The sequence below is a fragment of the Calypte anna genome, chromosome 1 (assembly GCF_003957555.1).
Source record: "Calypte anna isolate BGI_N300 chromosome 1, bCalAnn1_v1.p, whole genome shotgun sequence".
In the NCBI taxonomy this organism is placed as follows: Eukaryota; Metazoa; Chordata; class Aves; order Apodiformes; family Trochilidae; genus Calypte; species Calypte anna.
In genome coordinates, this window is record NC_044244.1 from 116,701,737 (window position 1) to 116,716,691 (window position 14,955).

At 34.7% G+C, this 14,955-nt stretch overlaps 1 protein-coding gene across 4 annotated transcripts in view; it reads left to right on the plus strand.

Moving 5' to 3' along the window:
- The window catches only part of DMD (dystrophin), a 950,620-nt gene that overhangs the window by 688,656 nt on the left and 247,009 nt on the right, over positions 1 to 14,955 (plus strand). For all 4 annotated transcript variants that reach the window (XM_030448312.1, XM_030448319.1, XM_030448327.1 and 1 more), the window contains exons 53-54: positions 3,270 to 3,481; positions 10,885 to 11,039. In XM_030448312.1, the coding sequence (XP_030304172.1) occupies positions 3,270 to 3,481; positions 10,885 to 11,039 (367 nt within the window). The remainder of the gene's footprint in view (positions 1 to 3,269; positions 3,482 to 10,884; positions 11,040 to 14,955) is intronic.

Sequence of the window (14,955 nt, forward strand, 5' to 3'; positions counted from 1 at the left end):
TCCAGAACATTTGAAGGAAACTGTAATATGGAGCTGCCACTCCAACAGAAATTAGTCCAACCTGACATGAAGCATAAAACATGTACTTCTTTGAAAACAGCTTTGTAAAGGACTTAACTGTAGGGACATGTAGGAGCAATCTCTGGAGAGATTTAGCAGTAGTTTTCAGTCTTTTACTTGTAGTGCTGGCTGGTTCAGGCACTGTCACATAAAGTGTTGTGTTTGCTTTCTTATTACTGTGCAATTTCAGACCAGGGCTGCATCCAGGTCTGAAGCCAGATTTTGGGAATGCAGTGCAAAGCCCTCACCCACCAATTTCTTAGCTGCTTAACATTGATAAATGAAGCATTTATAAGTGGCAGAGGATACAAGATGTATTCTTCCTTAGGCTTTCATTCTGTTTGCCAATGACAGCCTTTCTCTACAGACAGAGTGTTTAAAGTCCACTCACTAATCTAAGAATGAAGATCTTTTTTCTTTTTTTTTTTTTTCTTTTTTTTTTTTTTTTTAATGCATTGCATGTTTCCTATTGCTACAAAGGAGGGGGGATAGCTTAAAATTAGACAAATCATGACAAAAATATGAAACTATATCTAAGTAATATTTCAGAATTGTCTGGATTTCAAGCTCCATGTGTCTTTTTTGTTACGGTTATTGTTGCAAGCTTTAGGTTAGTTTAAACACTCAAAGATGTATTTAAAACTATTTCATTTTTCAGCTAAGGGATACCAATACACCAGTATCTTTTTTTGGTAACGTGAATTATAACTGTCCACAATTCTGCCATTTTCCAGTTATATTCTGCAGGTCAGATTTCATTAGTTTCTCTTGTCTTCAAATCTATGAACCTGTAGTGAAAAAATTGCTTGGTAGGAAATTGTCAGTATACTGACAATAATGCTTTTTGAAAAACATTCTTCTACTGGGCAGCTTAGTTAATTTGTTGGGCTAGGGAAGTGGAGGTTTTCTGCCTCGCAAATTCTGTTGATATTCATTTATTTGTTCACTTCTTTTGGAGGATGTACTGGATTCAATAGACTTAATCAAAGTGGCCCTGTAATGATTGCTTTTTTCACCTTTGTGTTGTCTAACAGTAACTTAAAGTAACATGAATATTATTTCTCCTGTGACTGATCACTTCTTTTCTGTTTTTTCCACTGCTGTTATATTATAAACAATAGACAGTAAAGTCTCAGTGAAGAGGGTTATATCGGTCTTATCATTTATATTAATTATTTGATTATTAATTATTTATATTAATTATTGGTTGGACTCGATGATCTCTGAGGTCCCTTCCAACCCAGCCAATTCTATGATTCTATCCCTACATATTATGTCATATATAGTACTACACTGTTTGACATATTCTAGCTCATAAAGGACACTTTAATTATGTAGATGTCACAGTGTGTTTGTCCCCAGTTGAAATACTTTGTTGAGTGGTTTTTGTCACTCACTGGTTCAAGAAAATAACATTTTATTCTATTTTATTTTATTTATTTTATTTTTTGGCTTGGCTTACCTAGTAACTTCCTGTGCTCTTCAATTACAATCTGCAATAATACAAAACAATTATGCATGCTATTTTTAAAGTATCCATGTCAAAGGCTTTTCTTTCCTCCTTTTTTGAGGGAGATAACCCAAGTATTTTTATGGTGAAATGTGTTTCATAGATTTGGACTTGTGTATTTATAGTCACTTGTGTGAATGGACTCCCAAGATGTTCTGAATACAGTTTTCTTTATGCACCCTAAATTCCCCTCCTGGGTGGGAGAATATGGTATGTGATAAAAAACTCAGTCTTGCTGAAAAAAGCACAATCCCTAAAGAAAGCCTGGTAATACTTCTTACTTAGATAAAAATCCCATGAGACATTATGGGACAGATCCATCTATAAATATTTTGATTTTTGTGGATAAGATTTTTCAACATTTCTTATTAAAAGCAGCTATCATGAAGAATAAATAGACCCTGTTTTCTTTTGAAGCAGTTCTGCAACAGTTTCACTTACACTTTAGATTAATTCTAAGTATTTGGACCTTAGGCTATCCTTGATTTGCTCTGATTGTGGTATGTGTTTCGCAGTTCTATTTCTTTATTTCCTTTTCATTTCCTTTGTCTGGACCATGCTGCTTACTCACAGTGTGCTTACTTGTAGTTTTTTTCCCTAGACTTGAATAGGGGATGCTAAGAGGTTTTCTTCTCTGTCCCTAAACCTCAGCTGAGTCCATGAAAGATCTTTTTCCTTTTTCTGGAAGAAGGAGGAGCACTGATAAGTAGAAGTCTTTTCCTTGATCAAGCATTTCTCATCCCTTTGGTCTTTAGCCTGCTCCATTCTGAAATTGACTGCAGTGAGAGAGGCAGTGTTGGAAATAGCACTCAATGATAATTTTGATTGCTGGGTACCCTGGGAATCACTCTTCCCCTCCCTAGAAGGGCTGTGAATTTTCAGTGTGAAGCAGTCTTCAAGAAAATATTGAGAATGTACTTTGTGATGACTAAACTCAAGGAATTAAAGAAAAAAAGAAAAGAAAAAATAGAGTAAAATATCTATTTCTTTATGCACTGCACAGATTTTATTTTTTGTTTTGTTTTTTGACTATTTTTTGTTTTTTTGGTTTTGCTTTGAGGTTTTTAGGTCAAACTTCAACTACATGGACAACTAGGTCTCCTTGTCTTTTTATACTCCTATTGACGAGTCTGATGCTGGATGCTAGCCAACACTTTTTCTCAGTGATTTAATGATTATTAGGTCCCCACAAATCACATTGCTCTCAAATAGTGGATAAAGCTAATTGTTATTTTATAATTAGCATGAACATATGAGAAAGATTTTAGTCTCTGCAGTCTTTTTAACATTTGCTTTAATTAACTAAGAAAGTATAGCCGTTAATTATGTCTTGCAATAAATTTTAATATTACTGAAGTTGAATACTACTGAAGTATCTAAAGAACTTGTTCATCAGAAAATATCAAACTTTGTTTTAATTTGGTAAGAATGAAAGATAATTGCTGATGTTTTTCTCAAATGTGATCCTATTTCCTACTGGTTTTTGAAGCATGAGCCTGGCATTTTATATGTTCTTTATTAAAATAAATATAGTTGTAAATTGCAGCTTAAGGTACAAGAGCTCTCCAACATGGTCAGCTTTAGAAAATTTAAACATAATTCTTTACTCCCTTAAAATAAAAAAATTAAAAATTTAAAAAAAAAAAAAAAAAAAGCTTTAAAGTGACTCAGCTTCTGTTTTCCCTTTGTGTTCCACCAGTTGAAAAGATACAGAGCCAGTGGGATGAAGTGCATGGACACCTCCAAAGCCGGAGACAGCAGCTTCATGAGATGTTAAAGGATTCAACTCAGTGGCTAGAAGCTAAACAAGAAGCTGAGCAGGTTCTGGGACAAGGAAAAGCTAAGCTTGAGTCATGGAAAGACATTTCCTACACTGTGGAAGCTCTGAAAAAGCAGAACACAGATCTTAAGGTCAGTACTGAGAATTAAAATATTTCTACCTGAGTTAATTAAATTGTTAAAGAAACTGTCCTCTAACTAATGGACAGTGCACATTAGGAACAACCTCTTTATCCCTAATTTCCCACAAAAAGTTAGAAAGAAATTAACATGCAAGGTCAAAAATATGTGTGACATAATCCTTGAATAAACTTCATCTTAACTTATCAGTCATAATAAATATCTGGCTGATCTTACAGGAGGGATACCTATCTTTTTAGCACAAGTATTTTTCACCTCTGCTATACAGCAGCCTCAACTGCAGTGGTACCACAGATTGGGAAATACTCTTCTATTAGTATGTCTGTCCTCACCAATAATGAAACTGTATATGTTGTCTGGAAGAAGGGAAGGAAAAGGGAAAGGGGAGAAAGGGAGGAGAAACTTAAAAACATGGAGATATTGTAAAAATCAAGCATTTTGAATTTTTTTTAATTTGAATCTTGCTGGATTCATCCTTGGTAGGGTTATTAACTGGAAAAAAACCCCTGAAATGGATGCTTTTGTGATTTCAGCATGTTGTTACATTCTAGATGCTAAAATCTGCACCTCTGTTAGTTTAGGAGCTACTTGACGAATACCTCAAGTTTCAATGTATGTCCTTATTGTTGCATCAGTTTTTAAGTTTCTTGTTATGAAAATAGCAATAATTTGGTGACATTCTTTATTAATAAATTTCAGAAATAGCTGTTTCAGATTAATAATAACTCATTTTCTGGTTGGGGAAAAACAAGATTGAAACCAATCAGTCAATTGGTCTCTTAAAGTCCTTCCTCTGTGTTAATGAGACATTACAGTTTAGTTATTTGGGAGTAGTATAGTTGCACAAATATTTTCTGCTAGGTTCTCCTCTTCTGCCCACCAGATTTTTAAGTTTTTTAACTCTTACCACTCAGCTATTTGGTTAGTTTGTGGACTTAGAACAGTCTAATTTTCACAGCTGAATGATAATGAACTGCTGTGAATAATTGGGGTATGAGATCCTTATCAAATGGTTTTGGCCTTACAGAAAGTATGCAAGTAATTGCATGACTGGTCTTCAGCTGTCTCCATCAGCAGTTATTGTTTTTCTGATATTTAGAAGTAGACACAAAATCTGTTGCAGTTTCCGCTTGGGTTTTGGTTGGTTGATTGGATTTTTTCCCTGTAAGAAGCATAAAAACTTCCTCCAGCCTGTTGTTTCAGGACTGAGGTGTTGTTTTCACCTTTGAGATTAAACCGTAAGGGTAATTGCTTGAAAAGGGTGGATTATGGTAAACAAGGCCAATCACTCACTTGCGTACTGGTTTATTTTATAGATTATGTGTGCTGCTGTCATTCAGCATAGAGGACTCCCTTTGTCACTGTTTTTCTGTTGAGACAGAGTTCTGACTTCTGCCCAGTGTTTGGTTAAAAGATAAATAAAAAAAATTGCTTCAATAAAGTCAATGTTCCCACTCTGCAAGACACAACCAAAAAACCAGTTCAGTGCAAACAGTCATAGGTCATTGTGTGAGTGTCTTATGATTCAAACACAAATTACTTAACTAGGAAAATAATCAAAAACATTGGTTTAGAAATTGATTTTATGGTCACTTTTTTAAAAAGAATATATAAGCTTTAGATTAGGTTCAATTGGAAGTGTATGTTTACTGAGAAAATTATGGGCTTTTTAGGTCAACATTCTCCAGGGGGGAAAATAACAGTAATGCTTTCTTCTCTTCCATCTCCCAAGTTATAGAGAAGGTATAATATACCTATTCATCAAATGTATCTCTATTTATAAACAGAGTTTTTTAAAGGATACCTACAGATTCTTTTTGCTTTTTCTTTAAAAGAGATGAGGCACTGGGGCTTTCAGTATCTTCAGCCATTTCCATTCCAATCTGAATTCAGTATGACATGTTGTGTCACATTGCAGACCTAAGTCTGTAATTAAAATTGCAGAGTCACAGCAAGTACATATTTTTTTTGCTGTGCCCTCATGATGTTGTGAACATCAAGAAGCTTTGCTGTTCCAGGGTTGTTTATTTTCACTTCTTTGGTTTCGACTAGCCTTTCTTTCTCTTTTTTGCCAGCCTTCCTAGAGGAATTGTCCTTGTCTGCCAGTAACTCCTATTGTGTCAAATCCCTCCTGAAAGCTTCTCAGATGTGACAGCATCTGCTGTTGTGTTCATGCTTGAGATAATGGGTCATGAATTCTAACAAAAATGGAACTCCTTTTTTGGTTTAACAGTTTTATATTTTTTCAGAGTAGTATTATTTAAACTGAAGGACCTAGAAATACATCAAGTCCTCAAAATAAATGCTTTCTAGGCTTGTATGCCAAACACATATATTTTGATGTTGTCTCCTGAATATGTAAAGAATGTTGTCTTTTGGCTTGCTGTTACACTGATGAAAATAAAGCTGTCATTTCTATTCATTTTTGCTAAGGGAAAGGGAGAGGTCAGTGTGACTCTTAAATAAATTCTTCAGATACATTAATTTTGTCAGCTTTGTAACTCAACAAAGCTTGGTATGAGGAAGTACTAACCAAGTATTCTTCTGGTTTGTTTGTTAAGCAGTATAGGTCTGCCTAAAGACTGCTGAGTCAGTGCAAAAGTTCTCTGTTCTGAGTAAAGTTTTGATCAGTGCTTGTATTAATGCTTTTTCTGTTAGTGAATCTGTTAGTGGTTTTTGTCAGTGAATCATTAGATACCAGTAAGCTCAGCAATACCAGTCTGAGTATTTATTTTTTAAAATGCCAGCACAAACCAAAAATCTGAAACTGGCTTGTATTTGGCCTGTGGTGTTTTTAATAGAAATTGACACATTTGTTTCTGATATTTAAAAGGAAATTAACCGTGTACCATATATCTGAGAATTTAAAAAATTACTGCTTTGAATCAGAAATCAATTGGGACCTAGTTTGCTGAGTATTAAAGCATTTTTTCAATCAATTTTTTTTTTTTTCACTTTTTTATTTGAGAAATAATCCCAAGTATGGAGAGTCAGATTGTGGCATTCTGGCAATTGAGAGTCTTCACCTTTTAAAGCTCTGTTTGTTATTGTTCATCAAGTGATGACTGCAGAAGATTAACTCAGCAGGCTGAAGGTTACAGGTGTATAAATAGTACATCAACTCTTCAGCTCTGTTCCATCCCCAAGTCACCTGCACATGAGCTAGTGTAAAACTAATCTCAATGCAATACTAATCCTACATTTTAAAAAATAAACCTATTAGTATTGCCTGTTCACTTCTTTGTTTTGTTAGAATAAAACTCCTTGTTTTGGTAAGAGCTATTGTGGCATCTCTTCTCCCTCTGTAATTTTGCTGAAATGGCTGAAGTGAATGAATAGGAGGAAGGATGGACAAAAGGTTTCCTTCCTTTCCTTCAGTGACCATCTATTTCTTGTTCATCTAAATAGGAAATTAAAATGCAGCCTGATTACTTTTCCTGCTCTGTTGGCACTTAGGAGACCAGGCAACCTTCCAATGGCAGAGCCTTTGAGGCGATTTTTATGCCCTGGACTTGTGGATAAGAATGAGAGTATCTCACTTGCCTTTGTTTTCTTCTTGCAAGGGAAATAACTTATTAGGTTCTTTTTTAACCACTCCCTGTGTGCCAATGTAGGATAAAATGGAGTCTCAGAATTTTGTGGATTTTTCTTATACCAGTGTTTACAGTGTACTGCTTTGATTTTACTTAACAATTAAGTTAATGCTATTGATTATGATGCAGACACTGAAATAGAATTCCTTGATTATAAAATAATATAAATAAATAAAACATGTAAGCATGTAAAGCATGTAAATAAAACATGTTACATATAAGCAGGAGAGAAAAAAAAGAAAAAAAAAGAAAAAAGAGAGACAGGAACAGCGTGGCCAGCAGGTCCAGGGAAGGGATTCTGCCCCTGTACTCAGTGCTGGTGAGGCCACACCTTGAGTACTGTGTCCAGTTCTGGGCCCCTCAGTTCAGGAAGGAGATTGAGGTCCTGGAGCAGGTCCAAAGGAGGGCAACCAGGCTGGTGAAGGGACTCGAGCACAGGTCCTATGAGGAGAGGCTGAGAGAGCTGGGGCTGTTCAGCCTGGAGAAGAGGAGGCTCAGAGGAGACCTCATCGCTCTCTACAACTCCCTGAAAGGAGGCTGTAGCCAGGTGGGGGTTGGTCTCTTTTCCCAGGCAACTCTCAGCAAGACAAGAGGACACGGTCTCAAGTTGTGCCAGGGGAGGTTTAGGTTGGACATTAGAAAGAATTTCTTTACGGAGAGGGTGATCAGACATTGGAATGGGCTGCCCCGGGAAGTAGTGGATTCTCCATCCCTGGAGATATTTAAAAAGAGACTGGATGTGGCACTCAGTGCCATGGGCTGGGAACTGCAGCGGTAGTGGATCAAGGGTTGGACTTAATCGTCTCAGAGGTCCCTTCCAACACAGCCAATTCTATGATTCTATGATTTTCTAGGTTTGTGATAAATACACCTGTTCTGCCTGGAAACTCACATGGTCAGAATTGGATGATGTTTTACATACTTATTGCTACATTTGAACTTGTATGCATAATTTATTTTGTTCCACTGGGCAATCCTGGGATAGAAGAAAGCTCTGATTTCCTTACTTGTTTTTAATCAAGGATCCTCTAACTAGTTTCTTCTAATTAAAATTTTAGAATTCATTTTTACCTAAGTAACATGATAAATGCACAGCCTTAATGCTTTAAGCCTTTCAATAAACTCAGCGAATTCTGGTGATAACACAGATGAAACAAAGAGAATGCTTTAAAAAATGCTGAAATTAAGGTAATGAAGCATTTTCCTTTAAACACAAATCAAAGGAATTATTAAGTAGCTAAAAGATAAATGTGATCTACAAATATAAAACAGAGAAGGGGAAAAATAATGCAAGGAATTTTATTCTAGGATATAGGAGTTGGTGGGCCTCTGGCAGGAGAGGAAGTTAGGAATGTTTAACCCCACACTTTATTCTCCATGTTTGCACATAGAATAAATTTGAAGCAAGTCGTGCACTCCTCAAAGTCATTGAAAAATTACATACCAATTTCCAGTAGAGCAGCAAATACAAATTGTTTCTGCCGACAAAGCTCTCCATTTCTTTCCTGAATGATGATCTAGTGTTGTAATGTCAGGAAGTTAATGGATTAATGTTGAACTTAATGGTGAGAACAACACTTTTGGAAATAACCTTGTAAACGATCTTTCCGTATTTTCATTACAAAGCTGAATTTGGAAGTTTTGAATGGTTGTTTATATTCACATGGGACTGGGCAGAAAGAATTCTTTTTTCAAAGTAAAATTTACAGGCCATTAATTTACAACATGGACAAAATATGGTAACTTTTCTATGTAATAGAGATAACAGTCAGCCCACTGTGATTCTTTGGAAAAAAGTATGCATGAAGAGCTTTAAATTAAGAGAAAGGTGTAGTGTAATACAGATGGATATAAAGTATAATAAAGACCTCAAGGCAGAGTAGTTAATTGCTACAAAGATCTACAAAATGGAAATAAATACTGTAGAATTTATTTATATTTGAGTTTATTTTATATTTTATTGTATTTGTGTAAATATTTATGTATTTATCGTATTAATTCAGGCAGGGAAGGAGCCCAACTGGCAGACTGTTTCCAAAAGAATTAACTGCCTACATCTAATGGAAAGGAATGGTAGTGTTTTTCTGCAAAATTATTGCCTCTCCTAACCCTAGCCCTTACCCTAACCTGGTGACATCTCTATACTTAACAGAGGGGAATGACTAAAAAATTGTGTAGGCAGCTTCATCTTAAATGAGCTTAACCATAACATGCTCAGATAACTTTCAGGATGGGAGATCAGTAGCCACCTCCATGTTTGATTGGTAGAAATAGGATGCCTGGTTTAAAACAGATAATCAGGTTTTAGTACTTGGTAATCAGGTCTTATTAGTTGAGGTTATCTGCTGCACAATAATAGGATGAAGGAATTACACAGGTAAGAAAGGAAATGCATATCCTCAGTTTTAAACTATGGAGAAGACCTAGAGATGTTGGAGCATTTTTTTAACAAGTAAGAGCTTTTGGGAAAACTCAAAACCCCCCAAAATCTCCAGCTGGCCTCTATTCAAAGATCAAGTACTTTTCCGTCGTGATCTTAACCAAAATCAGCATACAGACTTTCTGAGGTGCAGAAATTTTAAAAAAATATATATATTTTTACTTACTATTTAGACTCTTTAATCAGGGATTACATTTTTAAATTCAAATTTGTGTTGTACTCTGAGTCAAAATAAGATTTCAAAATGAGCTTTGGGAGAATGCAAGAGTAAATTTTTTTTTCTTCACAGACATTTCCTGATGAATATTTCGCAAATTAAAGCAAAGCAACAAAGACAATCAAAATTTACTGTATTTTTTTTGTTGTTGTCAGCTTCTAATGTTTACATGCAATTTAGTGTTTCTATATTACAACCTTTTTTTTCTACTTATATTGTCCCTTTGATTGGCTAGTTGTAGTCTTCACTTAGTACAAAAGTACAAGTAGGTCATCTTTGCTCCTTTATATTGTAGTTACACATTATGTACTACATATGCAACTTCAGTGCATTTATATAGAGATTTTCTTAGAGAAAAAGACTAACAAGAAAGAGAAAGGGGACCTGGTTGCTGTCTGAATGAGTGTTCTGAATTTCCCAGCTTGCTTCTGTAGTGGGACAGTTGGCTCAGGTGAAAGGAGGGGGAAAAACAGGAGAGAAATAGGGGAAAAATTACCAAGGTTTAGAAAGGTTTCTTATTACTAAGAAATATAAGTTAATATTTTAAAGATATTGCTAAACTTGCCAGTAGTATTTTGCTGTATTGCAGATTTAATGCTGTTCCAGTAGATGGCACTAATTACATAAACAATTCACTAAAATAAAGTAAATGGAAAAACCCGGAAAGCACAGGTATAAATTGTCCAATTCTCAGTATAGTTTCACAGTATAAAGAGTAAAATTAGATAGAACTTATTATTTTACTATATTTTCCAACTCAGAACAATTCAACATTACAAATAGTGATAGTTTGCGTAACACATATTAGTACACAAAGCTTTTTGTGCCTCAGAAAAGAATAATCAGGATTCTAATCAGTTTGTATCAATTTGAGCTATCATGTTTTATCCAGTATTTTAAGATTTGATCAGTTGTCTCAGAGATTAGAATTAGTCCTAAGGTTTTATGACTAAAAGAATTGTAGCATTTACAAAGATTGATCTTAGTTATCAGTAAAACTGAGAAAGTCCTTTTTCTTTTTTTTTGTTTTTTTCTTATATTGATGGTATAAGTTATTCATGTCCTTCTCTGATAATCGTGCAATCTGTGTGATCATTTCATGGTGATCTGAGGTTTATGCCTTTTCTTTCTCTTTTTACTTTAGCAATTTTCAAAAGAAATACGACAATGGCAAATAAATGTAGATGTGGCAAATGACATGGCACTGAAGCTGCTCCGCGATTATTCAGCAGATGACACCAGAAAAGTAGAACTGATGACAGATAACATTAAAGCAACATGGGCTGCCCTTAATAAGAGGTAGGATGTAAAATTCTACTATTAAATTTGTTATTGAAATTCATTAACATTCATTGTCCGGGTTTGGTTGGGTATTACAGAAGATATAACTTTTGAAAATTGCGTTATTATAGTGAGAAAGGAAAGGATGATGACTCTTCTGTCATATTTTTTTGAAATATGTCTTTGGAACATCATTTCATTCTCTCAAACAAAATTCTTCCTTCTACCAATTTTCCTCTGCTACAGCTAGTTGCCAACCAATTTCAGTTCATAGGTTATATATTTAAAGTGTTTAGTATTTCTGTGTACTATCTCTACATTACTATCACTATATCGATTTTGAGTCATAAACAGAATCTGAAAATGACAGATATATCCTATTTAAATGGGTTCAAAGTAGAAATGTTATCCTGTACCTTTGATGCAGATCTCAAGGCAAGAAAGTTTTTATTAGATCCTTATTAGCATTATTGATTACATTTCACAGTCTTGCAATCTTTGGTTTAGATACCATTCCATTCTAAAAGCAATTTTTGCAGCTTGCCACCAAATTGTGAATCACCCAGTACATAACCTATAAGATCAGAAAATACTGCAGAACAAAGGTTACTTTTTTGTAAAATAGTTTAGTAAATAGTAGTAAAATAGTTTTAAGTTATCACGCTTAAGATTGGGTTAGGTTAGATACATAAAAAGTAAAAATTTATTTAATCCCCATTTTAGATTAAGTTTTATATCTTAAAACTGAAAACAGAACTGAATTAGATCTTAACATTTTTTTTAATTAAAGTCAATGAACAAGGCCAGAAAAGTAAGTTTAGTTAAATTCACAATGAACTCAGAAGATCATCTTACATAACTACTTAAATCACTGATAACTACAGAGGTTTATTTCCACTTTTTAATATTTTTTTAATGAAGTTGATATTCACATGAATGAGTCACTTTAGCAGAATTTTTTTCTGAAGCTGACTTGCTACTGACTTAGCCTGCTCAAGTGATTAAAGAGGTAATATTGATAATTTATTTTCCACTAAAAGAATGCAACATAATAATTTGAAAGTGCTTTTTGTAACAAGATCAAGCATTGGAATGGGCTTCCCACTGAAGTGGTGGATTCTCCATCCCTGGAGATTTTTAAAAAGAGACTGGATGTGGCACTCAGTGCCATGGTCTAGCAACCACAACAGTGGATCAAGGGTTGGACTCGGCGATCTATGAGGTCCCTTCCAACCCAGCCAATTCTATGATTCTATGATTCTAAGAGCAATAACTAAACAGAGAAATTAATATAACCATTCAAATAATATCTACTTGAATTTCTCCTATTACAGTAGTAGTCATCACAGACTTAGTAGTTGTCATAATTTTAAGAAAAAATGTTTTGCTCTCTGTGACCTGAGAAACAGGTTGGGGGAATATCTGTTCTGGCTTGAGAAAGGCTGGGTGTATAGTGATCAAAACTGTTCTCCATGAGTAGGTGAAATCAGTAGCTCTAAAGATTTAGATGGGATAACTGAAGGAAATAGCTTCTGGTTTTATGTAGAACTACAACTCTTGTTTGGTGAGATGGTTTTGTAATCCCTGAGTTGAGGGTGTTTCTGGGACTGCTGTGAATGCTTTGATAGCAATTGTAGTTAAGAGTGCATCTTTAAACCTGTTAATGTTTCAAGCACAAACCCAGGTGCATCTAAAGCTGTGTAAATGTGACAATTGCCATTGCTTTATGGATTAGGATAGCAGGGAGTACAAATACTTCAATTCACTCCTTACAAGCTTCTACAAAATCCACGATTTGTTCACAGCTCTTGTGTTAGATAGATTACTGTAGTAAATGTTTTACGTCTTAGAAGAGAGATGTTTAGGTGGCTCAGTTGACATTTCATTTTAAGAACTAAAGGATAGGACTAAGCTTAAAAAGATAACGCTAAAACTAAAATTTCCTGCAGTTTGGTTGTATGACTTTGCTACCTTTCTAATTTTTCTTTTTTTAATTCAGTCTTTCGCGTGTAACTTTTGCAAGACTGCTTATGTTTTGGGAATTTGGAACAGAAGTGTGCTGAAAAAAGTAGTTGCTAAGCTTCTCTAGGGGCTGTTACCACGTTTCTACCTGTTTTCTGAGACATTAATAAATATGGATATACTAAAGCATAAAGTCAGCAAAAGACTGATACTTGGGAGGCTTACTACAGCTGTAGATTCTTCAGATTTGTTTGAAGCAGTAGTCAGGCCTTTTGCTTGTGGAGCAGTTCCTGAAGTCTTGAGACAATCTCCTAGACTTCTTTCATTCAGCAGCTTTGTGGAAAGAGATGATGTCAGTAAGTCTTTGGATGACTTAAGTGCTAATTTGTTCTGGGGTTTTATGTGTTTTTGTTTGTTTGTGGGTTTTAATTTTGTTTTTACCTCTCTCTATACTTCAGCTCTCAGGTTATTGCATAGAGCATAACACATTGCTTCTTAATAGCTTTTGAGATGTTTTGAACGGTAAAAGAATATTTACTCTGTAGAAAGGAAACACTTGAACTGTTTGTCTCAGGCTGCAAGAAAGGCTAGCTCTCCAGCAAGGTGCACAGGCAATTATTTCTGATATGTCTGAGACTGCATTTTCATCTGGACCATAAGTGAGTAGTGTTATGGTGATTCAGTGACCTCCCAGTGGCGAAGATATTTCTCCAGTACTTTAGAAATATTGTATCACTCTTTTATACATGGCTTGAGTTCCAAGAGGAAATATTCTGCTAAAGATTTTGGTTACTTTTCCCTCTATCCTTAGTTTAAATGGCCTACTTATTTTGTAGATATTTTCTTTTGAAACTAAAAGTCATGCGTGGCTTACATTGTTTTGAACTGATTTTCTACTAATCTGCCATTAATACTGGAATTCTGTGTCAGTGCAAAAAATATGAAACCTTCTTTTCTATGATTCAGATTAGTGAAACAACAGGCAAGCAAGCAGCAGTAAAATTCCACTTTGGCTGTTGGTAATACATCACCCAAAACAAATACTTCAGCCATTAAGGCAACATCTGCCAGGTTACCTTTTGTTTTGCTTAAGTAGATTTGCAGCTGATTACTGTGTGTTTACTCTTTGCCTTACTGTTCTGCTTTATGACACTGAACCACAACAAAAAGTATTCTAATTCCTCTAATAGCCAGATCTGTCAGTGTTTGTTGCTTGATTCACTTTTTTAACTCACCAGGTTTTTTTTGTTTGTTTGTTTGTTTGTTTTATGTTTATGCTGCAGAAGTACACTAAAAGGCATTCAAACTCATCAGTTTGGCAAAAGCCAGAGTGACTTTTGATCCTGTCTCCCTCTCCTCTTTAGAAGCACTGACTTTCCAACAAATAACTACATTATTTAAACTGAGGCAATTAAGAAGGAAGTGATCTATCTGCATTGTTTGTGTTTAAAAAAAATAATAAATCTAATACACGAATGAAAGTCTTTTCAAGAGAAAAAAATACAATTAAGGAAGGAGCCATTAGAAACCTTTCATACTATGTCTAAAAATGTTTGTTATGGTATTATTATATTACTCCTTCCTTTTGTAGGTATTTATTTTGTGTGACTTGGCATATAAAATATAAGCCTTTGCTTAAATTTGTTCTTTTCTTTCAATGCAACAAATCTGTTTAACTCTCACTAGCTTAAAGATTAAGCTAAAAAGGGACTTAGATCTTTCATAAATCAATCATATATTATGAGGATAATTGCAAAACTTACTCTGAGAATTGGTTAAGATGCCAGCACATCACTGTATATTAGATGCCTTAAAATACAAGCGTCACGCACCAGTTTCTATGCTCAAGTTCAATGGAAGGTCATAATCTAGTTTTGGTTGTTTGCCAGCAAACCTTTCCTTATCAGTGGTTATTTTCTATAAAAATACAGTCATTAGAATGCAAATTTTATTAGTAATTTTTTAAAGTATA